Below are 26,891 nucleotides of genomic sequence, written 5' to 3' on the forward strand. Positions count from 1 at the left end.
CAGTGAGATTTTCCAGTTTAAAGACTAGGAAACCCACTTTCTGATTATGTATCTGGAGGGTGGAAGGAACATGAAAAACAAACTGCTTTCAGGTGGGAAGTTTTGAATTTTTTTTTTTTGAACAAACTAGAAACCTAAAGCAAGCAATTAACTAAAATACTTACCTCAGGTTGGCTTCTTTTGTTTGCCTGAAAGGGTCAATATCTCAACCTTGGCATCCATTTTGTGCTGAATAAAGATAAAATGGCTGTTTTTTTCCTGACAACCCAGGAGAGTCACACTGAAGCCAGCTTGACTGTGATGTGTTAGAATGTAAATCAATGTCAAGGCTAACAATCAGGATCGGTTGACACCACAGGGATTCCAAATGATTTGATGTATTTGTGTAATGCATGCTGGGTGCAGCACTGAGAGAACGCTGATGAACAAAAATGTGAAAACGATATAAAAGCTTGAACTGTCAAACTGAGGCTGAGGAATATGATGCTGCACAACATGACTACTCTAGTTTTAGGCCCGATTGCCCCTCAAAAGCAGAGACAGCCTTGTCCTCAAGGCAGAAATAGACTTATTTAGTCTGCTGTTTATCTAAAGAACTTGCACAGTTTGGTGTAAACATTTATTTGTTTCAAACTGAAATAAAAACATTTTACAGCCTTCCATAATCCACACATTTTGCAACAAACAAAACAAAAAAGGAGGGGGTATGAGGTGTAAGAATTTCCATCTTTGAGTGACCCTTCTTATGAGAGACAGTTAAAAACCCCTTATTTAAAAGTTCTGGGGGAAGAGTGAGAGAAGGAGCTGGAGTGAAGATTTCTTTAAAAAACTGCCATCGTCTGCTTATAAATAAAATTAAAACACAAAACTAGTCTGAAGAATTATCAAAGTTTGCATTTTTGCCAGAACAGAGTTACAATTTGTGAGAGAAAAGGAGGACAAATTACTCTGCCAGTGAAAAATCAATTATTCATCGACAGATTTTTTTTGTTGTTTTGTTTTTGGGTGGCATCCGTTATTTTCTGTTGGCGGTGGAATTTTTCTGCAACAGTGTAAGAGGGGCTGAAGGCACGCAAAGTAGAAGCTTTCTCTTGTTTGCAGTTTTGCAGACGTACCAACTTTAGCAGGCTCCGTTTTATCCCCCCCTAAACAAATAAGGAGTCACAAACAAGACAAAGAGCAAGCCAGTGCGTGTGGTCCAGGGGCAGCTGGAGGTGGGGTACTTAATGTCGTCACATGTCAAAGCTTCTCTTCTGCAGTACAAAACTATACTATATGACCAATCACCATGCTGTCTTCGTAGTAAAGCATCTTTAGTATAGCGTCTTTAGAAAATTGCAAAACGTCTTAATTGTTTTTGGTTTGATTAAATAACATTTCGAGTTGGATAATTATGCCCGTTTCAAACAGTTACAACACCATTCCTTTTTTTTTTTCCTTTTTTCTTCCCTGTATTAACAAACCCGAGTGAAAACCCCAACAGTATCAAACCCGTTCATATTTTGCCCCAGTGGTGCAAACATAAACAAAAAACAAAAAAACAAAAAAAGAAACAGAAAAAAAGAAAAACAAAGTAGTGAGTGAGGATGGCAGGAAGTGAGCCCGAGGCAATGGTGGTGATTGGGCAGGGAGTGTGAGGGGGCGTGGCCTCACTGAGAGCTGGCTCTCTCGAGGATGTGAGCCTCGTCGTGTCTCTTGCTGGATTTCAGTCTGAACGCGGTGATGGAGTTGTTCAGTTTCAGCAGTGCGCTCTGCGCTGCGTATTTTGAGGGGAACGTGGCCAGGATGGTGTAGGTGGACGCCAGGTCGTGGGGGGGCACTTTGGAGGGGTCAGAGTTCGTGTCGCTGCTGTCCGAGCGCTGGGGCGGTTGGGGCTCCCGCAGCCATTTGATGAGAGCTCCTGCCTTACCCAGCTCCCCGAGCAAAGAGTCCGCCTCCGCGCGACTGATGCCAGCCGGCAGGTCCGTCACTTCTAGAACACGACTAGTCACTGTGAGCACAGGAAAGGAGAGCTTTAATAACTTTGCACCAATTTGCTTTCAGCATGATCTATTACAATTTATACAACAGTTAGTTCTGAAAGCACAATCTGATTGGTTGAAAAGCGTTCTCTCTGTGCTTTTTCCTGCTATCATTCTGATGGGCAGTTCTTGCTCAGTAACGAGTCTCTTCATGCTGCAGCTAACCTATACTATGTTTCTATATTTCATTCTAAAATGAAAACATTAATACATTTCAAAAAGAGAATATTTGACCTGCAGCTTGTTTGTTCAGAGTGTGACACAGCAGATCTACATCAACTTCTTAACCTGTTATTGCCTCTACTGCTGCGTTTAAAACCGTTGTTCCACACTATATCAGAATTGGCATGCAGCAATGTATACGTTGCCATGGTGACAGGGGCGATTAGCCACTATATTATCCTAAAAAAGTGTTTTCAAAACATGTTTCAAAATGCACTGTTTGTTTGAAATTTGTTTTGATGTACACGCAGGAGTATCCCTAGGCTTCAAATACGAGCACCGACTGCTCACGATTGAGAAAAAAGCCAGTGGCAAAAGTTGGGAAAACTGAACTCATGACAGCATTGTGGCAGAATTTTCCCTGCATTCAAATTTGTCACTGCCATTTTCCATCTACTGCCAACATGTAAGCAGAGCTGTTACAGCAGAACAACTAAACAAACTGGAATTAGCCAGGAATGAACAGAATATAATTTGGCAATCAAGATGGGCTGTGAAATGTTTTACAGACTGACTGGAACAAAATGACATTTAGGTTAATCTGGCAAATACTAAAAAAGCTGAGATGAACTTGATATTGTGACAGTTTTATGGGCCTATTCGTAGCAAAAAATTTTTAGCAGAGGAATTTGCCAATATAAAAGCCCTTTTGATACAATGTTTGGAGCTTCTTTGCTTTACTGTTTTCTTTATTTTGCAGAACTGTTGTACAAAAGCAACCGAAAACTTGAGGTTGTGTGTTACTGCGAATAACAATGCAGCTATGATCTACTACACTGGGCTCTGAACACTCCTTCTCATGTTCTATTGCTTAAAAATAATATTTCAGTACATAATACACATCCGAAACAAGTGTGTGTATATGTACATATTATCTATGGATATCAGGTTAAAAAATACTCCAGTTTTATTCTGGAAGATTTGTATTTACTTATGATCAAATTTAGTACTTGTACTTACATTTCCAAGAGGAAAACATTTTCATTTAACAGTTCTGGGGCAATTTAGCATACTTCTTTAAAATCAGTCAAGTTCCCTCACATTGACTTTTTTTTTTCATAAAACATCCAATCAGATTCGTGTCAGTGTAAAATGAAACTGCCCACTATGTTTATTTATTTTGATGCGAAACTGAATTATGCCAAATACATGTACTTTTTAAACACTACCCATACTTTCACTGAAGTAGATTGTCTCTGTTCTTTCACAATCTTCACCCCTGATTGACGTGTGTGCGTTTATATTACCTATCTCTCCTGGACTCATATCAGTTGACAGTGATTTCTTTGTGGGTCTCCGGCCGCGTCCCCCATGACGGATACCCATAGAAGCCTGGGAAAAGGCAAAGAGGCGTTAGAGAATCTGTATGTGGAAAGTATGCATACCTGTGTAGTGCCTGAATGATAAAACAGTCATATCTTAGTGTAGTATGATGCTGGCAATAGTGGGCAACAGCCCTATTCGGACAGACTAAAGAGGCAGTTATAAGTTTTGGTATAAAGCATTATTTTATATTAATGATGCACCGAACTAAAATCTTGATTGAAACGGAAATTCAGGACACACTGGGCTAGGAAGTAAAAAAATGGGGAAAAAAAAGCTGATAATAAATAAAAACAATTTATATAAAACAAACTTAGTAAAATTATTACAGTATGTAAGCTGTAACCAGGGTTGGAATGAAACAAAATACAAGTATTGGGAATATGTTCAGTCCAAAGTACATTTTTTAAGGGCAAAATTCAGAATGTTGCTACTTTTTACATTTTAGGAGAATACTTTTAGAATATTTACCCACTTAAAATATATACCATCTTTACCATCTGGTTTATTAACCATTTTAAAATCAGCACACAGTGTATAAAGACATAAGTTCCTGCTAAAGCCTGAGTAGACTGATAAATCAATGTGATGATCAGTTATTAATCTCAGTGTTACTGAGCTCTGCTAAAGCCTGAGTAGACTGATAAATCAATGTGATGATCAGTTATTAATCTCAGTGTTACTGAGCTCTGCTAAAGCCTGAGTAGACTGATAAATCAATGTGAGAATCAGCTACTAATCTCAGTGTTATTGAGCTCTGCTGAAACCTGAGAAGACTATTAAATCAATGTGATAATTGAGTTATTACTCTCAGTGTTACTGGGCATTTCTGGGCAAGTTACAAACATGTCATTAACTGAAAATCATATAGCCCACATCATAGTCTTACTATAGTCAATTTGCAATTGCAAGACTGTTATTGGGATCCGTTAAACTATTTGCTTAGTTCATGAGATGGCAGTGGGATAATGGGAGTAGCAGTGGACTGAAGCAGGGAGTAGCAGTGGACTGAAGCATACTGACAGAATTATTACATGAGGACAACTGTCAACCAGTAACATGCAGGAACAGTGTGAATAATAAAAAAAAAAAAAATCATAAAGGCAGCATTTTCCCAATGTGCCTTTTCAATATAAATGTATTCTGAATGTTACTTTTCATGCATTGTAATGGAATTTGTTCAGTATTTAGCCATCACTTTTTCAAAGTATTCTACTCAACCCTGGCTGAAGTATGAGCTATGAAATCAAACGTCCTCAATGACAGAGAGCGATTGGTCATCCAAGGCAGTGAATAAAGACGTTTTCACAGCGTCTTTCTGGCGCTGTGTGTATCTGTTCTGTCATCGCAGCTCTTATCATAGAAAATCATTTTGCGAGAACAATAAAAATGATTTATTGAGCCCCCCTTGAAAAAATGATGTTTCTGATTTCCCCCGATACATTAATCCTGTCCGAATAGAGCTAATGACACTTAGCAAAGATTTGACAGTACTGTGTATAATTGAGGTGGTGATCATGATTAAACATATGACATCCATATGTTAGAAGATGTAAAATGGGAGTGTGTGAATGTGTTTAATTCGGAGCTGGTCAAGATTTTTAAAAATCATCTATCGTTACTGTTTAACCTTTGTTTAATCTGGTGTTTGATTACATAAAGCATTCCTTAGTAGATGTAAGATGGTAGGGTGTGTGGGTGTGTACATTGTGTATGTGTGTTTAACCTGGTGGTGATGGTGGTGGTGATGATTGACCATATGAGAGCCGTGAATTAGTGGAGGTCTGATGGGAGGGTTGTACTGAAGAGGTTGTCCAAGCAGAGGATACCTGCCATCACCTGTAGAAACACAATCACAATATGTAATGACATATTCCTACCATAATGGTTTATTGTACAGTCATAATAACAACAACAATGTACAAATTTCCACATGCACACACAGATACAAGGCAAAACACTCACCATGGCCTGGAAGGAAGGGACGAGAAAACTGATGCATAATGGGAAGGGGGGCGAGGCCAGGACGGATTCCCTTTAGACTGGCTAGGTGAACTGGAGTGGGAGAATGGGCAGGGGATGGGGAGGGGCTAGCCAGCTGAGGACTACTCTGGAGAAAGAAAAAAAGGGAGAAATTTGCAGTGTTGTGCGAAAGAAAAAGCATATTTCAATGCTCTGAATCCTGCCAAACCCAAAAAGTGAGAAGCTGAGATCCTACAACACTGTCCTAACTTACAGGAATCGTTCGGAGAAAACTCCTATCAGCCAAGATATGTTTGGTGTCCAAATTTAGTTTATCACTGGAGCTAAGAGGCTGAAGCTGCTAACAAATACTAGTCAATAGTCACCAAAATCTCTTCCTACAAAAAAGTTACTGTGATCTTATTTTGCCCAAAACATCTGGCCCCAGTGTTCTCCTACACTGTAAAGTTCATTTATATAATTCATAGTAAGTGTACTGTGCTCTAAACCACACTTTTGCAGCCTTAATGAAGAGCTGGATGCGGTCTGAGTTGGTTAAGAGATTTATTTTTATATATAAACATATATTTACATTATTAACATTATATTTACAGACAATATTAGGGTGACTTTTGACTTGTGTTTATTATCAAAGCTAGCTCCAGCACCAAACTAAAGAAGCAAAAGTTGGACACCAAACATGTCTTAGCTCATCAGCTACATTCAGGGTAAGTAGAAAGTTGTGTATTAGATTTTTTGCAAACAGATTTCTGTAACGAAACCTAATCAAAAAACACAGGGCTGACTGGCGTACCTGAGAGGCATCGAGGGAGGCGAGCTCGCCTGGTTTGGGACCGTGGTGGTGCTGGTGGTCTAGGCTGTAATATTTGTTGTGTTTCCACTGGGCGGGGGACGGAGCACGGGGCTGCTGGCTGGGAGGGACACTCAGCTGCATCATCAGCATGCCACCACTGGGGGGTGGTGGCACACCTAGAAAAGAGTTATTGCCTCTATCAACTGATATTCAATCCTAACTGTTTATATAATTCTCTGTGAAATAGAGAATGAGTGATAACCTGTTTATTTGCAATTAAATGACTATTAATCAGTAAAAATATTTACATTTCATTCCACTCAAGCATGTGTTGTTTTATGTCAGGTAGCATCAAATGACGAAAGGCAATTTTTTCTGCAAGGCAAACACTGGCCTATAGAAGTAATTATGATTAGCAAATAATCTTTTCAGTTTGCTTTTCACTGCTATTTATTAAAAAAACAAATTAGGATGGCTAGAACAGTACTGTGTCCACAGGCAGTGCGCATTTCCTTTCAAACTCAGATTACTACTCAAATTAATAGGCCCATTATAAATAGAAAAAAGCGATAAACAAGCTCTCGTCCATATAGCTTGATTTAATTAAGGACACTATTAACCTGTAACAGCCTACAACTGTAATACAGAATTAACAGCTAATTAAATTGAATGTTTGCGAAGTAAATGCAATATTGACACATTAGTTCTTTACTGGCAAGGACAGAAAGGGCTGGCTGGAATGACTGACGAGAACACGCACACTCTCGCAAAGCAGGTCATCTGCAAGGACAGGACAGCATCGGTGCCCAATTAAAGTGCTGCTTGAACAAAGCTGGCGCATGCGTGTCACCCCCAACTCAACCCCCCCACCTCCCACAGCTACCCCCCACCCCAAAATGCACAGAACACTCCAATTAAGGCTGTTTATTTAACAGTGAAAGGTCAAAGTTAGAGTAGCCCTAGCGCTGGTCTCTTGAAAACCACTTTCTATTTTATAACTATCATAACCCGATACTCGCTGTGTTTTAGAGCTGTTAATTAAAAAATGCGCAAGCTTTCCTTCAATATTCAGTATCCTTGCAGTTATCCATTCATTACTAAGATTTTCTCAGCTGCAAGCAACTTCTTAATAAGCTTTTAAAGCGCTTTCTACAATCACAATGTAAACAACATTTAATGAGATACATTAATAAATAACATGCTTTTCCCATAAAAATAAACCAATTCCACTAAGGAAAGAACATTAAATTTGCATTAGCTGTTATTAAAATTATAGATAGCACTGGAAGACAATACATAATGTAGCATTTGGTGCAAATGCTTCTTTAAAGGGGAATTCCACCAATTTTTAAAAATTTCTGCATGATAAAACATTAAGATGTAAACAAAAGCCATGCAGGGTGGTTAGATATGAAACATTCCATTCTAGAATCGCTTAGACTCAGAATTGTAGGCTGTGTTGGTGACAGGAACCAGACGTCTGAAAAGTTTAATGCTAAATTTAAGGGTAAATTGCCAGAGACACTGTTTTCATGATAGTTTTTAGATTTTGTTTTTGACATATTTATTGACAAGCCATTCTTGACAAACAGGTACCTGCAGGGGACGGTAAAGCAAAATAGCACCCTAACATATTTTTTAGATTTACCACTATATTACCATTATTGATTTTATATACAAAACTCAGAAGACATGTGTAGATTGATAGTTAAGTGGACAATAAATAAAATGACTATTTGCGTTGTAGACATTACGACCCCTGTTACCCATCACCATTATTGCAAAGACACTGTCAGTAAGTTTCTTAACAATGAACCATTTCATATTAAACTGTTCTGAATGTCTGCATCTCTGTGATTATTATGAATTTTGCAGAAATGCTGAAAAATCAATGGACTTCCCCTTTAGGCATCAAAATACATATCTCAGAAATGACTAAAATCCTTTCGCTCCTCCACGCACCTGCTATTTAAGCAGTTTGCTGATTATGGCCTTTAAAGTGTGTAATTCCCAAACGTTCTGAGTGCTGCAGTTTCACTGTAACCTTTCTTTATTGTTTCATTGGCTGCTTTGAGGCTTGCTAGCTGGGAATTGGCTGGAAAAAGGTGTGATACCTGCACATTGCTGGCCCGGCATTGGCTGAGAGCCGCAGGGGGAGGAGGCCCTGGGGAACTGCATCTGTTCTGAGCCCGGTGGAGGCAGAAAGCCCACAGTCGAGCTAAAAAAAACAAAACACACAGAAAAAATGAAGAGCAAAGAACTGCAGAGGGGATTTTAAGATCCATTTAAGAGTGGTTGATTACTGATGGATAAAGGGGATGAAATGCACTAAGGCACTTCTGTAGCAACACATGTCTCTCTTACAAATCCTTAAAAAAATGGTTAATAAGGGATGTGCTGTGAAAGCTACTGCATTTTAAAACTCTGTGGAGTTGCAGGTTGTCAATCAAACAAAGTAAATGTCAGTCATATATAAAGGCAAGACACTACAGGCTGAAACGACTTTGGCCAATTCTTTTTTTCAGATTTTTGGATAAACTGCATCTATAAACGTGTTCTGCTGAACTGTAATCAAAAAGTGTCAAAATTCAACAGAATGACTATATGAAGCGTTTTTAATCAAGTCATGTGATATCACTAAAAAATTTCCTGAAGAATCTAACTGGAGTGTTAGTAATAGGGATGTTAATGATGAAATTACAAGCCATTAACTGACAAATACATAAATGTTTGACCAATGCTTCTGTGATTTCCGATAATTCCGAGTTCATCTTTCCATTCATGTTGAGGTTAATATGTAGTAAACGTAATTAAGTAGACTTCACTACATTTTCATCACATCTGTTGCGTTAGTCTGGGTTTTTTCCCCATTCAGTAAAGCCTAAAGCCTTGTTTATATAAAATGCACTGCTGTGTGATGTTTTCATTGGTTGTGTCTGTGATTTTAGGTTTATCGGTTAACAACTGATCACAGACTACTAACAGTCGGTTATCGGTCATTCTCTGACATCTCGCTGGTTAATGAGGCCCATTATCAATTCGCTTTTCTTTGCATTCAGAACCAAAAATATCAGTTTCTAGAATACATGCATTTATGAATTCATTCCTAGTTATATTCAGAAGGATTTCCAAAATGTATTGCGCATAGATGGATTTAGGCTAAATTTTGTACAACAAAACGACTTGAAAAATTCGTTATAGTAACAGTGCAGTTTTTTCTTGATTAAACAATAAAACAATGAGATTTCAAGTGAGGAATAAAATAAATATTTTAGTTCTATCATTCAAAGGCTAGATTTTAGTTGTTTTTTTTTAATATGCAAATATATGCATATTTAAATCTCATTTGCATGTCCTAATGTAAATTTTTGCAAAACCAATGACAAATATCTCTGAACACATTTAATAATCACAAACTTATCCCTGAAAGTGTGTGTGTGTGTACATAAGCTTAAGGAAGAGTACTGTGTGTTACCTAACAGTGGAGTGCTGCCCTGGGGGCAGGACGCTGTAGTAGACCTGCATGCTGGCAGAAGGAACTGGCGCCTGATTGGTCTGTCCCTGCAGGACAATCTGCTGCTGATAGGCTGGCTGAGGAACACTCTGAGAACCCTGCGGCACAGACACCTGGACATACAAATATACAAAATGTATAATGGCTCTACCCCCACACCCCACCACACTCTTTCTAGGAATAATCCTAGAAATAAACCTCTTTCTCAGACTTCAATTGCTGTCATTTGTCAATTCAACACAGGTAAATTAGATCACAAGCAAACAATATGGGTTTTCAACACAAGACAAAGCACCCACTTGATAGGGTGGGATGGGCGGGTACTGCACCATAACACCCTGAACATGACTGGCCATCCCAGCCTGGCTGCCGACCAGCGACTGGCTCTGAGGCTGCTGCAGTCCCATCATGCTCTGGTAGCTGGGTGGTTGACTGGGCATGACAGCCTGGTAACCTGGAAAGCGCACAAAAAAATGTCAGACCAAAGCAATCCATAAAAGATACAAGAATACTAAAATTAAAATCAGTCAAGCAATTTGGAAAAACAGCATATTATAAAGTAGAGCTGGGCGATATAGCAAAAAATATAACAATCAAGATACCTTTCATGGTACATTTTCATGGTACACGATATGCATCAAGATATTTAGGAAGAATGCAGATTATATAAGGTATACAATCAAACGTAAAAATCTAACAGCTAACATAAAATCAATATGATAATGAAAATGATCAAAGATTAATGATTAAAAACATGTTACAAACAGTCTGAACAGCAGCTGATCAACAGTGGAACTCGGTCCTCTGTAGCTACGTTCAATATCGTCTTGAACTTCTTTAACAGAAATCACATAAATAATTCTGTGTAACTGAATATCTTTAGGTAATAAACTTATTTATCCCTGGTTTTGAAAGTTGTTACCACAAGCAAACGCATTTGTTAGATCCTGCTGAGGTTCATTAGCACACACGTCACTTTAGTGTTGGTCATTTAGAGAAGGCAGCTGTCGTTGTGTGCTAGTAGTGCTCCTTGCTGCAGAAACTTCAGACTGCTACATGGGAGTTTCAAAGCCACATCTACATGCTTTATATACTAAAAAATGACTAGTTTTCCTTCTTTATAGCAGAGGTGCTCCAGAGTTCAGCTATAGGTATCTTTAGGATGCCATAAAGTATTATATTTTCAGAATTTTACAACTTTCAAAATTTATTATTATTATGCAAGCTGTTGAAAACTAACTCCATTATTCCTCCTCCTTTAAAGCATCATCAACGTTATGTTAATTCAAAAGCAAAATAAAATGGCAAATTATATATCTAAAAGAACCAGTTGTTTTGTTTTTGGCTGAGAACATCCCGAATTCCGGTTTTGGTCAAGAATTTTCATTTTGATGCATAACTAATTTGTTTTTTGCTGAGCTTTGATGAACTGGAGCAGAGGAAAAAGCCTCAAACTGTGAGTTCAAGGATTTTCATTCATTGATTCACTTATTGCACTGCACTAAATCCAATTAAACAGGTTTATTTATCCTCTCTTTGTAATGAAACATGCATTCATTCAGTGTTCTTTAAGTGTTCTTGATGATATCCACGATATACTCAACGTATTGTGACATAATAATAATAATAATAATCATAATCATCATAATAATAATAACAATAATAATACATATCATACTGCCCATCCCCATTATGTAAGTCATTGTTTTTTCTTAATGAATAATTCTGTTTATTACTTAAATATAAGTCAGTAAGAAGTAAGCAAGATAATTACACAAGACAAAAATCACAAACCAAACTCAATCTCAATGAAACCAACATGGTTCAGATCAAAGTAAAACAATGAAAAGGCAAATATGTTGTGTTAAATGATCAATTCTCCACCTACTTACTGTCAAAATACATTGCACAGAAACATAGTCTTAGTGTAACATCTGAAACGTAATAGCTATTTAAGCTAGCGCTATGTGGACCGCTGAACCACACACAAGCCAGTTTTTACTGGTGGTCCAGACTAACCAAACTATATATGTATATGTACATATATATATGTATGTGTGTATATGTACATATATATATGTATGTGTATATATATATATATATATGTATATATATATATATATATATATATATATATATATATATATATATATATACACACACACACACACACACACACACACACACACTGCTAGTGCCCTCTGGTGGTGTTTCAGTACTGCAGCAGAAAAGCTTAGGCTGCTGTGCGCGTGGGAGGCGCACCAAAGAAAGAAACATTGATTTGTGCTCTCAACACACAAACGCAAAAGGTCACAGAAGGTCAGACTGGAAGCCCTTGCTTCAAATCCATGTTTAATGGTTGATGCTAAGCTGCTCTCTATCCATCTCACTCATCTTTCCTTTCTGCTCTTCAGCTTGATACAGTCCCCCATATACTCAAACCTTTCTGTGTCTTTCTAAACATCTTCTCCCAGAGGCCAAGCGTCTGTTTCTCCTTCACCATCACTTTCTCCCTCGCTGTTTAATACGGGCGAACATCGCTTCAATTAGGAAATGATTCGCTGCATCATGGAATCTCAAATTGACAATGATTCACTTAGATTACTTTGGTCTGATTTAGAATTATTAAAAAAAAAAAACACTAATAAAACACAGAATACGCAAATGTAGAGCTGTAACGATAACTCAAACTTGATCAAAAGAAACTGATTACAATTTACCATCTCAGTAATTCTACAATAATCAGTTGGTATGATAATATATATCTTAACGTCTTCTACTGGAGTCTTTGCAGTAAGAAATCAAGCCTGACAGAAACATGAATGTACAGTACTGTGTAAAAGTCGGAGACCACTCTTTTATATATGTAATTCAAAGTATTACATATAAGTACAAGTTATTAATTTTTAAGTGCAGAAAAATATTTAAAAGAAAATTACATAGAAGTCAACAACTAAAAATATCATTTTTCAGTGTTTAGTCTTTGCCTTTATACGACTTCCATTCTTTTCAGGAGATTTGCTGTCAACGATTTCCACACCTCCAAAGTTCAGTCTTAGAAGTTGTTTGCATCTTCTGTTCGGGGTTGTATTTTAAGAGTAAACATTACTGAACACTGTAACTAATTAGTTCCAAAAACTAATACAGTTGAATCATCACCTTCAGACTGACGTGTCAGGATGCACTGATGCATTTTTACTCCTCTACACTTTAACTCTCCTCTCTAACTGCTTGTGTGTGTTTGGCGGAGTCCATGTCAAGGTCAGTAAGGAGGGTGTTTAGGCCGGCAGAGAGCAGACAGCTGTTTTGAACGCTCGCCCGCCCAGCCATTTTCCTGTCTGCCCGGCTCCTTTGTAGCGGCCGGCTGTAATCAATTCAGAAGCGGGAGAGAAGAGAGAGAGAGAGAGAGAGAAAGAAAGCGAGAGAGAGATGCGTGAAAGAAACTAACTGACCTACCGCTAGCTCTATCAGAGAAAGTGCTAGAGAGAGAAAAGAGAAAGAGAAAGAGAGAGAGGGAGAAAGAGAGAAAAAAAGAGAGTGGGCAGCTATTTTTACTTGCTCTCTCAGGACACACATCAAGAGAATAAAAGCCTCTCTATTCAGTGCAATAAGCCACACACACGCATGAGTTCACACCAACACACACCCACGCGCTGCATGGAAATGGGAGTCTTTCAGTGACATTGTGGACAAGGTGTACGCTTTGTTTTACAGCGGCTAAGGGTCGAGAAGCACCTAACACAGACCAGCGCGCTCTGAATGTTCTAATCACAGTTGTTCATATTGATTTTCAGAGTGGCTGCCCTTCATTTCTTTATTCAAGTGCTAAACAGTCCTCTATTCTACAGCCAACTCACAGTCTGGCTGATTCTTATGCCACAGTCTATGAAATACCATACACAACATTATTTCATTGTTTAAACTGCATAGAACATCAAAGACATGGATCATTCTACCTAATTGTTTCAAAGTCAGATTTCAAAACACACTTCTGACTATAAACTGATATGGGCTTTAGACACAACTCATTTTGCTATAAATGGGGAAAAAAATGGTTGAACATTCCTTTTTTTCCCCCAAAAACATTCATAACTCTACCATAACTTTACCAAATGTTTCAATAGTGACAATTTTGGCTAATCTTGAGCATAACTCAAACACGGCAGACAGTGCATGAGCAACAAACACAGCTTTGAACAGTTGTACATACAAAATAAGTTTACTTAACTGCAGAAAATGTGTTTTGGTAGTAATTTGGTAGTACTTCTTAAAGAAAATGTGGGACAGCATTTTTTCAAACAAGTATGATTAAGAAATTAAACTCACAATAAATTAAATGTTTCAACTTCATTGACCATTAAATTTTAATTAGGAATTAGGGTTTGGGACACCCACTTCTGAATAGGTTAGGTTTAAATAGACCATAATAATTCTTATTCTTAATCATTCTAATTCTAAACATCTAAGGTCTGAATATTTTTAATTTTGCTGTGAGAGCGCAGGTCAAGCTAATTTGGTAGAATAGGCCATACAGAGATACTGGTATAACATGCAAGCACGTTCTCCCAAAGGTTTTTTAATTAAACGCCTTATTAAATGCATCTGGTATGAAATAATTTGAGAAATTCCAGTCAGCCTTTCATTATAACTACTGTACAGAGACTGCGATGGTCTGTATTGTGAACGACCTCAGGCTTAGTACTGACGCACTGATGGGCCTTTGTATTCGTAATTAATGTCATCAGCAACATGAAGTCAATTTTCATAGCTATGCTAATGATACACAATTATTACTACTCCTGAAAACTGCGTGCGTGTATGCATATAGATAGATAGATAGATAGATAGATAGATAGATGTGTGTATACATACGTGCATATAATCTCAATTTTATTTTAACTTTAATTAAAAATCAGCATATACAATATGTCCATGTCCACTTGACTTCTGCATCCACTTAAACAATAATCAAATAATCGATTTTCATGCCTATTTCTTAAGGAGAGTAAACAAAAGCAAGCTTTAACCAGTTTAAACAAACATTTGCTGGCTAAAAAGAACAAACACATTTACTTGATTGTTATCTGAGACATAATAAGTGGAGAGGTGAAAGGTCAGAGGTCAGGGTCAGCAGGAGAGGAGTGAGGGGTGGGAAAAGAGACCGGTTCACTGTGAGAATCGTACGGCCTCTCAGACAGTGCCACGGCCCCGTATCCTACCGCCCAGAATCACCACACGCACCCACATCATCAGCCCACAACCCAGGCCACCAGCGCGCACTCATCCACCAACTAATGAATCATCAGGGGCAGTAAACAACAAACTGATACTACATTAGGCAGGTTTCCATCCGACAAGTTTTATCCAAAAATGCTTTGTTATTTCTGTACAATTTATTTGTAATTAAGAGTAGTTTCCTGAATTAAAAACATAAAACAGGCGTCTTTCAATGCATTCGTGGTGGAGGGGTACATACAGTGTATTCTAAGGCAAAAAAGACCCAAAAAACTGATTTCTACAGATGTAGCATTACTTTACCTTTATCAACATTACATACAAAAACTCAGACATATGTAGGTTCACTGGTCAGCTTGGACAGTCAATAAAATTGGCTATATTTGTCTTCACATTTCTCTACAATGCACTATTCCACATCAAACCACTTTGAATGACCTTACTCAACCACTGAATTAAACAGAAATTTTGAAAAACAGTGGTATTCCCCTTTTAATGTTTTGAAACATTCAACAATGTATGTGATGGAAATTGCAATTATTGGAAACAAATATGGACAAAACTTTTCAGCTTTCATAGACATAAACTGTCCTTTCATAAATAAACTGTTGAAATGCTGCAAAACACTAGTGTGAATTTCAGATGGGCAAAATATTTTTTTAAATAAATTCCATGTGATGTGACAGAATTTTCTTCTCCAACAGCAAACAACAAAGCAAACAACAGCATAGTTGGACTAACGCAGACAAGAGAACCTTTCTTTAAGTAGCTCTAGAAAATGACATATGACTGGAACCTTAATTAATGTATAAACTCATTTAAATGTAAACTAAAACCCTAAAATGCTGTTATAATGCATAAAACCCCTTGGATGGAAACCTGCCTAGTTTAAACCTAAGAATTAACATGAACAAACCTTAATTTTCTGCCTTTTTTGGCTCAGTCTTATCAGTAGGCAATGGACATTGAAGGAATGGGGAAAAAAAAACAAACAAAAAAAAAACAAAAAACTAACCTACACACATTAAGTCAATCATTTGTGGAGGAAAAATCTGCATTTTTCAAAACCATTTTCATTTTCTTGTGTGCAAAATGCAAGTGTAGTCAACGTAATTCTAGCTATTATATTGGAATAGAATCTAGCCAATTAGAAACAATGCTTTTCTATTACAAATGTGGTCTGAGGATTATCATGCCACCACACAAATCTGCAGAAACAGCCATATCTGCATCTTGCCAGTCAATAGATCACCACACACACACACCAGTCTTAGAGTCCCAAAGGCCATAAAACACAAACAGTGCAGAGAGCAGCAAAACTCCTTTATGAGCAGAGAGAAGAGACTCAAACTGCTGACATGCACACAAGCATATCAGCAGTAAGTCTGGAGAGAGAGAGAGCAAGAGGCAGACAGAGATAGTGCGCAAGAGAGCGAGCGAGAAAGATAGTGAGCCTGCAAGAGACATGACAGAGTTACAGCGAGTGTACCTGGTTGTTGGGGTGGTACTGGTTGGCTCTGGGGGGCGCTGTAGTGTACTGATGTAACTGGTCTGTAGTGCTGGTTAGAGTGGGAATACTGACCAGGAGCACAGTAGCATGCTGACATCTGCAAAACACATGCACATTAAGGATCAGAAAAAAACAAAAGACAAATAAAACATGCTATATGATGTTGGAACTACATATACTAGGGTTGCAATTAGCAGATACTTTCATTTATGAATATTCTATCAAACTTGAATGATTGAATACACTATAAGGTTGTTAAAAAAGGGTTAGCCAAGATCTCACTTTAATGACTGAATAAAGGCATATTTTTAAATTCTTGTTTTTAATCTGATCTTGTATTACAGCATATATTATATTCATTTATTTTCTTTATTTTTTATATTTTTTAAAGAATCCGCAGATTTTCCTTGTACTTTATTTTCCACCATGAGGTTCACTTATAACAACTGTGTTGGTTTCTGTACCAAAAACAGTCATAATTCATTTTTAAATAACCATTTTCTGTATCCCATAGAATTAAACAGGCTTTTTAACGTTTTTGTTACTGCGTCTACTGCTTTGTGCCTTTCACAAGCAGTTCAGGCTGAAACACGTCTTACAAACTTCAATGTGAATGACCACAGCTTATGGAAGCATATCAGTATCAAACTTAAAATGAAAATGTAATGGCAAAATGTATTTGTATGTTTGCATTTGCATTCATATATGCAATATTGAGCTTAAAATGAATATTCAAATTAAATACTGTGATTTTCATTTACCATTTGTTATGACATTTCACTTACACAAACACTTAGATACTTTATAAGCAGCATCATTTAAATTAAAATCTATTTCCAGAGCTGCACATTTATGCTTAATTATGCAATAAATGTGTCAAAATGATCATTAAAATGTAATATATCTTGTATGCATTTTCATTTTTATGGTCTTCCCAACCTGTCAATCATCCCAACAGGGTGGTACCAACAGCTCAGCTAGTTATCTAAAATCTATTGTTAATGCTACATTCCTAAAATACCCCATCAGCTGATTTTACCAGCTGACTAACATGACCCAGCTCGCTGTGTCAATCACATATACCAGGGATTTTTGTAATATTTTTTAAAAAGGAAAGCAGAACATTACTGAATTGCCTTAGCGATTAAAACTCATGTTGCCTCAAATTGGAGCTCTAAAGCAGGAATTAAGGCCCTCCTTTGGTCTACTGCCAGAGTATCAGCTGTAAAACTGTTTAAAGTTATCCCAGAGGCGAAATATTCATGCAGAATTGCCTTCAGCCAAATCACCATTATTATTCAGATTATTAGTTTTTTGAGGAATCTTTTTTGGTAGGCATTTGAGTTGTGTTTGTGGTTAACGTAAAACTATCCCTGTTTGGGGGGACAGAGTTCATACAGATTGACTGACTGACTGGTTTACCTGCTGCACAGGCTGCTGTATGTATCCTTGCTGTTGGATCATGGGCTGGTTGACTGGGGTTGGTGGCGGATATGCAGCTCCAGGGACAGGCTGGCCTGGCTGAGGCATCATGTAGCCAGAGGGGGGTGGGTTCTGGAGCACCATAGAGGGGGGAAAGAGGCCAGGCTGGGTCTCTGAGACTTCTCCGGAGGCCTGCTGAACCAGACTCATTTGGCTAAACTGGCTCCCCAAACTGTCCTGCTGCAACACAAATACACAACTATCAGCACCAGCTTTGATCCCATACCACTATACTAATTCATTAATTTTCTAATAAACGTCATATGACTAGCTGGTACACTAGCCCAGGCTCTAGAAAGCCACACCCAAAAGGTACACCTACTTAAGGGTGGGTGACATAAACATAGCATGATACAAAAACTCAAATATGGCTTGTATCAATGTCTATTTCATTCAAAACAAATCTGTAAAAAAAAAAAATAAAATAAAATAAAAAAAAGCATGAATATACACTTTGAGAATACACAATGCTTGCACTGTTTTCTCAGTGTGTTTGATGTTTTATTAGTTTTGCTGTCCTGTAAGGCTTTATAAGTGGTCAGTTTCTCACAACATGACCACCGTCTGCTGTTGCTGGACTCTTCTAATTTAAATTAATGTACAAAATGACCATCATCTAAGAATTTAATTAAGGATGCCTGGATCTAGATTATTTTGATTCACTAATATCACTTGTAAGCCCTTTTATGTGTGCATAAACTTGAAGGTAATACTTGTATGAGTTGTTTATTTTATGTAGGTTTAAGTATTTTACATGCAGTTTGTTACTGTGTATGATCATGGTTATATCTCACATGTTTTATGATGTGTTAATTCTGTATTTTTATTATCCATTGTTTTACGGTGCCTCTTAACATCTGACAAGGCACTACAGATGAAAATTAGCCTTTTTGGCTAACGCTGGCTCATTTATGGTTCTGTTGATACTGTTTATTAATGGGCACTGTCCCTGCCAAATAAAGTAAAAAAACACATTAGTCGATAACTGATCCATTAAAATATGTCTGAATGTCCTTAAATTAAATATCTCAGTAAAAAACAAGAGCTTTTCATTATATAACCTTGAAATTTTAAAATCTATTTTTATAAGACTTTAAGAATCCAAAAGAAAGCTGTAATTCACTCTAATTTTCTTAAGAGAAACTTTTGTTTTTATAAAGCAGTGTGTTTTGTTATAGCAACAAGAGTGTTCAAAAAAAGCTTAATCAAGATTATTTATTATTTTTGTTAACTCAGTTTGAACCTCAACACACAGTGAACATGAAAATAAACTGAACAATTCATCACCAATGTCCAGCTGTGCTGTTTGAAGAAAAATAATAATCATTTTAGGCCCTTAATAATTTAATCATGAAAATAATGCGTTAATTTTGATGCCACTAGTACAATCACAAAACACTCTATAATTCATCTCAATCTGTCATGACACATGCAGTAGTCTACTGAAATCTTCACAAAATGTACCATAACATACAGTGATACTGCACACATTTACTGCTACTGACAAAGAACTAGGGTCTGACTGGCACTGCAAGCTGTCAGTCACTGAACTCTAACAGGCCAACTTCCCTTTGACAATCTAATAAAATCAGTCTCAATTGGACCAGACACAGCTGTGGTAAGAGGGGACGGTATCCGAAGCTAAAAGCAGGCCAGCACTATTAGGACTTTAATTTTACTGGTGCATCAAAGCCTGGGCCATCCTCCACCATCAGCATCTACACTCCATACTCCAGAGATGCTATTCATAGATGGCTTTTTACAGCATCTGGTGCTGTATTAATTATTGACAGAGTCTGAGGATGTTCTTCATAGAAAGGGTGCTCTATTTGGTAGAAACAGGTCAAAGAAGCATATGATCTATGCTATGGGGAGAGTGAGAGAGCAAGAGTGAGTGAGTGATAGAGAGTGCGAAATCTGGAGTGACCCAATTCAGTCATTAACCTCTCAATAGGGAAGCAAAGATTAACACCCAGGAGGCTTGCTGCTCTGTGCCTCTTGAAGGGTAAACTTAACCACTCAACTCTCTGAGCAGGAAAAGCCCAAGCTACACCATAGCAGCCTCAGCATTAGCACCGAGTTCACTAAGAAAATGCACACTGCAGATGTTTTTGTAGAGCTATTACTGTTGGAAAGCATTCGTCGTGTCGCAAGTGGTAAAAATCAGCTTGCTTATGTATTGGAAGCACATTAGCGCCTCATTTAAAAAATGAGCTGAAAAACTACAACTGCAATGTTTCTTAATAAATGTTTTACATACTGTGCCTCTCTAGATCCAATTTAGCGTGACTGGATCTAAATAAGAAAAGCCTATTACTCTCTCTTGAACTCTTGGCATCATCAGGACTCGCAATCTCCTGACAGCAAGGAGAAACTAAATAAAGCTTTGCTACTTGGGTGCTCCATGTAAATTTCTTCTTAATGAGTAATTACACTCTAAAGCCATTTTTCATGAAAACTGACATATATTGCTTTGTAATAATAAATTACATCAATTCAACTTCTGTTTAAAAATGTTGTTTATAGTAACTGTCACCAGCACATGCTGACTCAAACGACTCAGGGGTTAAACTGAAAAGAATAGTTTTGTTACATTTTCCTGCAATTTGTACTAAAATCCATTAAAGACTGATTAAAGCCTGCCCCCCTTTAGACTCTTAGTCTTGACTCGATCTGAACTAGTCTTTGTCTTGGACTTGTCTCAGACTTGACAAAGGCAGGGGTCTTGACCACAACCCTACTTTATGTTCAGGCATCTTTATGCTGAGATAATGATGCTCATTTCATCTATCTCCGTTTTCATGCTGCTACGTTTCTCTTTAATCATGTCAACAGGCTACGTTTGGGCAAAAGTGACAGAGACTGAGTGGTATTACTTTCTCTATTTACTGTTTTTTTTGTGGTAGCGCCTGGACTCTTTCAATGGTCCAAACTGTCACTCCCACTTTTGACCATTTTTCAGGTGGAGTCATCTGAAACTGGGGGGGGTGTTGTTACTTGTTAATGAAACATGAAGTTGGTCAGTGTACTGACAAAACCCTCAATATACCCAGAAAAGCATATCATGGCATAATTTATTGCTATAAGAACATACATCGACATCTAGTTAAAATAATCCAAAGAGTCATACACAAGGAAAAAGAGCTAGACGAGGAGAGATGAAACAAGAAAATTTAAAGAAGAGATGCACAAAGAAGAAAAACAACAAGACTACAAAGTGTGTTACTGGAGACAAACGGAGAGCAAAAGATGGTGTGAGAGAGAGAGAAAGATAGACAGGTACCACAGTGTAGTGTTGGTTTAGAGGAACAGGCAGGAGCGGAGGAGGGTAAGAAATCGCTGAGTACTGCACAGACTGACCACAATGCTGCAGAGAAGAAATAGAGAGAGGGGAAAGAGGAAAAAGGGAAGGAGAGAGGGATGAAGCAGAGGACAGAGAAGAAAAATGTCTCAATCATGGCAACTGGAGAGGAGGAATAAAAGGAAACCACTGCATTATAGGAAAGAACGATGCAACGAGTAAGTGAGGGTATGAGGGACTGCATAACTGAATAAAGCCTGGGTATCAGCCTGCTGGCAAAATTGTCATAAAGAGATAGCGTTCAGTCAGATACTGCCCACACACAAAATGGTTCTAGATTACTGAGACAGTTACCGCAGAGAAAGACAAAATATAAACCTACATCATTGAGAGACTACTGGGAAAGAAACTTCATACAACATTCACTTTCTTAAAGAAACAGGATGGTCAAAAATTCAACTTAAAACTCTTAATTTACCCTAAATTAAATCCATCAGTCAAGAAACTCGACATGGTTTGAGGCAAGTATGTTACAATTTAGGCATGCAATTTTCAGTGCTAATTGGCTGAGCATTAACTTCCATTACTTATAAATAAAAAACAAAAATAAAAAGCACTGAACTTTCTAAGCAACCTGCAACTGTGCCTACTAGCAAATAGGACAGTATTTTCACACTGAAAACAACGAGGTTTATATAAAGTATAAGAAAAGATCTCTCTCCAATGTCTGTGGAGCCAGCTGGGGAGGACCCCAAATTGGGAGTAATGGCTGGGTCACTAGGTGAAAGCTATAATGAGGACATATTACAGGGGAAACAGCCACTCAGCTATTTGGAGAAGTGAGTCCAGCAGATTGGCTAATACAGACAAGGCTGTCGGACCCTATAACTCACTTCATAATGACAAGGTGGAGAGCAAGCAGAAAATTCAGGCAGAAGCAGCTCGGCTAGATGCTTCAACTCCGGCTAAACACAGTATACAATGAGCACAGTGAAATGTAAGAAAAAGAGAGTAAAAGGAAAAATATTCAACGATATTTAACATCAAGTGGTAGAAATAACTAATCTAAACAATGAGAAAACTTAGTGAAGTGTACAGCAGCAATGCATAGCTTTATGACTCATTAAACATTGGAAATTTGTTCTTTACCCATAAAAACCTTGTGATAGCATAACCATTAATAAAGGAGTATAACATTCACAAAAAGGAGTTCAAATAGTTTAAACTGTGGCTGTGTACATTAAATAAACACAAGAACAAGAAGTAACTAACCTGTGTCAGAATGTGATTGCCTGGCTGATGCTGCGGAGGAGGGGGAGGAGGTGGCGGTGGGGCCATGGGCTGCTGGCCCCTCCCCTGCTGTGAAGTCATGGTGGGGTTGTAGACCACAGCGCTGCCATCGGGATTCACAAATGGCTGACCTATCAAAGTGCAAAGAACGCTTATTGGTAAAATTCTCACTGGCAATTTCCAACCATCCGATCATTTATGATAGTGACTTAACTTGCTGTATTTCAAAAAAAGTCTGCAATACAAACTAGACCAGTGGTCAGGAGTACTGTGCGCATTTTAATGTTTTGCTTGCTCTAACACACCCATTTCAACTTTTGAATGGCTTGCTAATCAGCTAATTAGTTAGATCAGGTGTATTATAGTTAGGAAAAACACTAAAATGTGCAGGATTGGGGTACTTTAAGACACTGGACCAGGTTATAGCACTAGCTATTAAACCATAGTGAAGACTTAAGCACTTCAGAGTAAGTACTGTTAGCAGAGAGCAGTTAGTTGATGAAACAATGGCAAGGAAAGGACAGAAGACTACTTAAAGTTCGACAACACTCTATGAAAGACCCTAGCCAGCCCCTCCTCTTCTCCAGGTAGTACTGGGCAGGTGGTACCCACCTGTGTGAGGGTTTAGCAGCACGCTGCCCGGTGGGATGGCCGTGGCCTCCAGAGGAAGGAGGTAGTAGCTCGTGTTAGCATTTGCACTAGTGCTTGAATTGGCGGTGGAGCTCTGAGGGGCCGGGATGGTGGTGCTGGCCCCTATAGGCCCACCAGGAGGGGGCGCAGCTGAGGCCACAGCCGGGACACGGCAGGGCTGGCTCACTGGTGGGACAGGTAACGACAAGGTGGGACGAGGGAGTGAGCCCGTAGACGAACCTACACTACTAGAAGAGTCGGAACCTGCGACAGGAAGTAACGAAGAAAACAGCGAAAGCAGTTTTTTGATTTGTTTTTCAAGTGTGTTTAAATGAGTACTGGATAGAGAGGTACATGCGTGATGAGCAAATGCACCAATGTGGGGTGATGTCAAAGAAAATCGATGGGAAAAGAACCATCTGCTTCAGTGATGAACGAATAAATCACAGGCTTTGTTTGAGCTCCATGCCATTTTGCCTTTTTCTTAGCGACTGCTGTGAAGTTGAACAGGTTTTACAGAACATGGCAAAAATCCCATTAAATTGAAGTGTGCAATTCAGTTTTGCTAAAAATTATGGCTGCAACAACAAATATACTAAACTGATAAAGATGAAACACAATACTTGGCAACAAATCTTATCCATTAGTAACACTTAAAATTCCTATCTAATGTAACATGAATTTATTAAAAGAAAATACAGATAGCAGAGACTGCAGTGCAGAGACTGCAGTGCATGCATTGCATTGCATTACTTTGACTAAAAAGTCAAAGTAAATCTTAATATATAGATGAATCAATTACTGAAATAACTGTAGCATTCACAGTTTAAATTGCATAATCAAAGTCTGATTAGATTTTTTTTTCTAGCATGACTGAAAGATCACAACCTAATGACATCATGGTGGCAAATCCATCGTTTCCTACCCACTTAGTTTCAATTAACTACCACAACACTGTCCAGTTGCATAGTGTAGCATTTTAAACTGGAAACTCAAATGTTATGCAGCTACTAAACAAAGATTGCTTCAATTGCTCATTATGCTGAACGGGATTTTTGCCATCAGAGACATTTGTCAGCACTGAGGAGTATGTCCAACCTAGCAACAGTGAAAGAATGTTTTTTTGGCCAGAGCATGGACAGGTCACATCCTTCCATGGTCTAGTTATCAGATCGTTCTACGATGCCAGAATGGTAGGAACCAGGAAAGCCAGTGAACCTTCAGAAGAGCACAGAATCCACAATTTGCCGTATTAGATAACTATCCTGCCTAAACACAAGTCTACATAATGCTGTGCAACCAAAGCCTCTGATTCTCAAACGTCGTTCCTTTCTTCATAATCCTCTCCTATTATGATGACTCATGCCTTTATGAAAAAGAGGCTGCAGCTAAAGACAACAGATTTGCTCATTACAACATCTAAGAACAAATTACTTCCTCCACAGGCAGCAAATCTTTAGTGTACACAAGCCACAATACAGAAAGAGACTTCCAGCAGCATTTTAAGTCAAATTTGAACCATTCAGAAAGGTATTATTTTAAAGCATACAGCCCTGGAATTTAATATCAAAGGAGATATTTAAGAAAAAGCTCAAACATTTAACGTTGAGCCACTGTTAACATTCCTACCGCTGTACATACAAAACCTTTTCAGCTGCCTTTTTAATGCTGGCAGGACACAGAGAGAGCGAGAGGTTACTGAGCGGAAGAGGAATCATTAAATATTAAAATATAAATATATATCGGCAGCTCCTCCGGCCCGTAAATGCCAGTGCATTAATAAGCAATGAATGCAGACGGGAGATGTCCATGAATATGGATGCTGCTCTGTTTTTAGGGGCATAAAATGAAAATGGGTGAACAGAGGGCGGAGAGGGGGTTTTTGGGGGGACAACACACACACACAGACAATGCATGCAGAGTGTTTTAGTAGGTGTGCTAAAGTTAATTAACTAGCCTTTCAGATCAAAAGGCTAAAACACAGATGGATTCTGCAGGTGAGAAACATCATGGTTAAAGGGACCTCAAAAGAAAGAGAAGTGAGAAGCTGAGAAATGATAACATTACTAAATGCGAAACATACAGTAACATATCAGTAACCATGTTTCCATACAAAGGATTATTTACAAAAAATCTTTTAACACTTTAAAATGTTGCCAGTGTAGGCTGTGGAAACTGAAATTGTAATATTTTATCAATGTAAACAAAACTTTTTTGTTCAGCAAGTTGTTTATTGCTGCCTGAAATGTTGTGAAAATCTTTTTTTTCCCTCCGGGAAAAGCAAAGCATTTATGCCAGAATTTAGTGTCATGTGACAAATTTCTCCACACATTCCTCCAATGAACACAAACAGCATGGTAGAGAGGTCTAGTTAAACTGAAGAGAAGATGAAAGCGTTTTTAAAAGGAATGCTGCCACTTTTCGGCTCTTACAGAGAGAGATGTCCAGAAAAGCCAACGGCCTTTATAAATGGAAAGTGCTCAAACAGCTCTTCAAGGCAGAGAAACGTGATTTGTCTTGTAATGGTTCAGATGGAGAAGTACATGACGTAAACATCAGTGTGTGAAGCATTTTTATCGCTAAAAGTCAGTTTGATAGAAACAAGTTGCTTGGCAGCTACAAATTGTAGACAATATTCTATGCATTTTCATTTTATCGCTTGCAATTTGCACAGAAAGTCAATGGAAACGCATGTGTGTGTGGCTGGTGGATGAACTGTGCAGATTTAAAATAAGCAACTATTTGTACTAGGACTGGCCGATACTGATGAAAATCAATATCATATTTTCCAACTCTAAACTGCTATCATGGTATCTGATGATACAGGAAACAAGCATTCAGACACTTTTGAGATTGAATATGAACAAAAAATATGTTAGCATATTCAAAGAAATGTTTTAAAAAATGAAATTATTTAGGTATAATAGCATTAGTACTTTGAAGCAAAGCTGTTTTGGCAGTTTATAGTAAGAATTAATCAGTTTTTTGCAGAACTGTGGTTCAGTTTTGGTCCATTCCTCTTGGCAAGCCATCCCCAAGGTTACAAGGGTCCCTATTATGTATTTGCAATTTCAAAACCTCCCATAAATTTTCAATGGGATTCAAGTCAGTAGATTGGCTAGGCCAAGCAAGCCCCCCACCTTCTCTTTTCAGAAACCGTTCTTGAGTTTTGGCTGTATGTTTGGGTTTGTTTTCTTGTCGAAACATCCATCTTCTCGCCAGATTAATGACATTTAATTCTCTTAACCTGTCCTGGTACATCTCTCCATTCCTCTTTCCTTTGATGATGTGTAATGCTCCACTATGGTCTGCAGAGAAGACGCTCTGTAATATAATGCCCCCACTTCCATACTTCACTGTGAGAGTGGTATTCTTGGGATCACACACGTAATGCTTCTTCAAACAAGACGAGCTGAATTATTGAATGTTATTTTTGCTTTGTCTGTTCAAAGTACATCGTTCCAAAAGAGTTCTGATTTTCCTAAATGCTCATGTGAAAAATTTTAGATGCATCTCTCTGTTTCTGTTTTAGCAGAGGAGATTTGGATTTTAGATGTAGGCACAGTGATGATTGCAGTGCAGTTCAG

At 38.0% G+C, this 26,891-nt stretch overlaps 1 protein-coding gene across 5 annotated transcripts in view; it reads right to left on the reverse strand.

The window, feature by feature from the left end:
* Positions 1 to 605: 605 nt before the first annotated feature.
* LOC118800927 (R3H domain-containing protein 1) overlaps positions 606 to 26,891 on the reverse strand; it is a 73,271-nt gene continuing 46,985 nt past the window's right edge. For all 5 annotated transcript variants that reach the window (XM_036561102.1, XM_036561098.1, XM_036561100.1 and 2 more), the window contains 13 exons: positions 23,287 to 23,568; positions 22,657 to 22,805; positions 21,367 to 21,450; positions 18,024 to 18,263; positions 16,581 to 16,698; positions 10,156 to 10,310; positions 9,818 to 9,969; positions 8,457 to 8,560; positions 6,343 to 6,518; positions 5,532 to 5,676; positions 5,293 to 5,405; positions 3,491 to 3,575; positions 606 to 1,990 (listed from right to left, as the gene is read on the reverse strand). In XM_036561102.1, the coding sequence (XP_036416995.1) occupies positions 1,650 to 1,990; positions 3,491 to 3,575; positions 5,293 to 5,405; positions 5,532 to 5,676; positions 6,343 to 6,518; positions 8,457 to 8,560; positions 9,818 to 9,969; positions 10,156 to 10,310; positions 16,581 to 16,698; positions 18,024 to 18,263; positions 21,367 to 21,450; positions 22,657 to 22,805; positions 23,287 to 23,568 (2,144 nt within the window). In that variant the 3' untranslated portion in view covers positions 606 to 1,649. The remainder of the gene's footprint in view (positions 1,991 to 3,490; positions 3,576 to 5,292; positions 5,406 to 5,531; positions 5,677 to 6,342; positions 6,519 to 8,456; positions 8,561 to 9,817; positions 9,970 to 10,155; positions 10,311 to 16,580; positions 16,699 to 18,023; positions 18,264 to 21,366; positions 21,451 to 22,656; positions 22,806 to 23,286; positions 23,569 to 26,891) is intronic.

The sequence above is a fragment of the Colossoma macropomum genome, unplaced genomic scaffold, assembly GCF_904425465.1.
Source record: "Colossoma macropomum unplaced genomic scaffold, Colossoma_macropomum, whole genome shotgun sequence".
In the NCBI taxonomy this organism is placed as follows: Eukaryota; Metazoa; Chordata; class Actinopteri; order Characiformes; family Serrasalmidae; genus Colossoma; species Colossoma macropomum.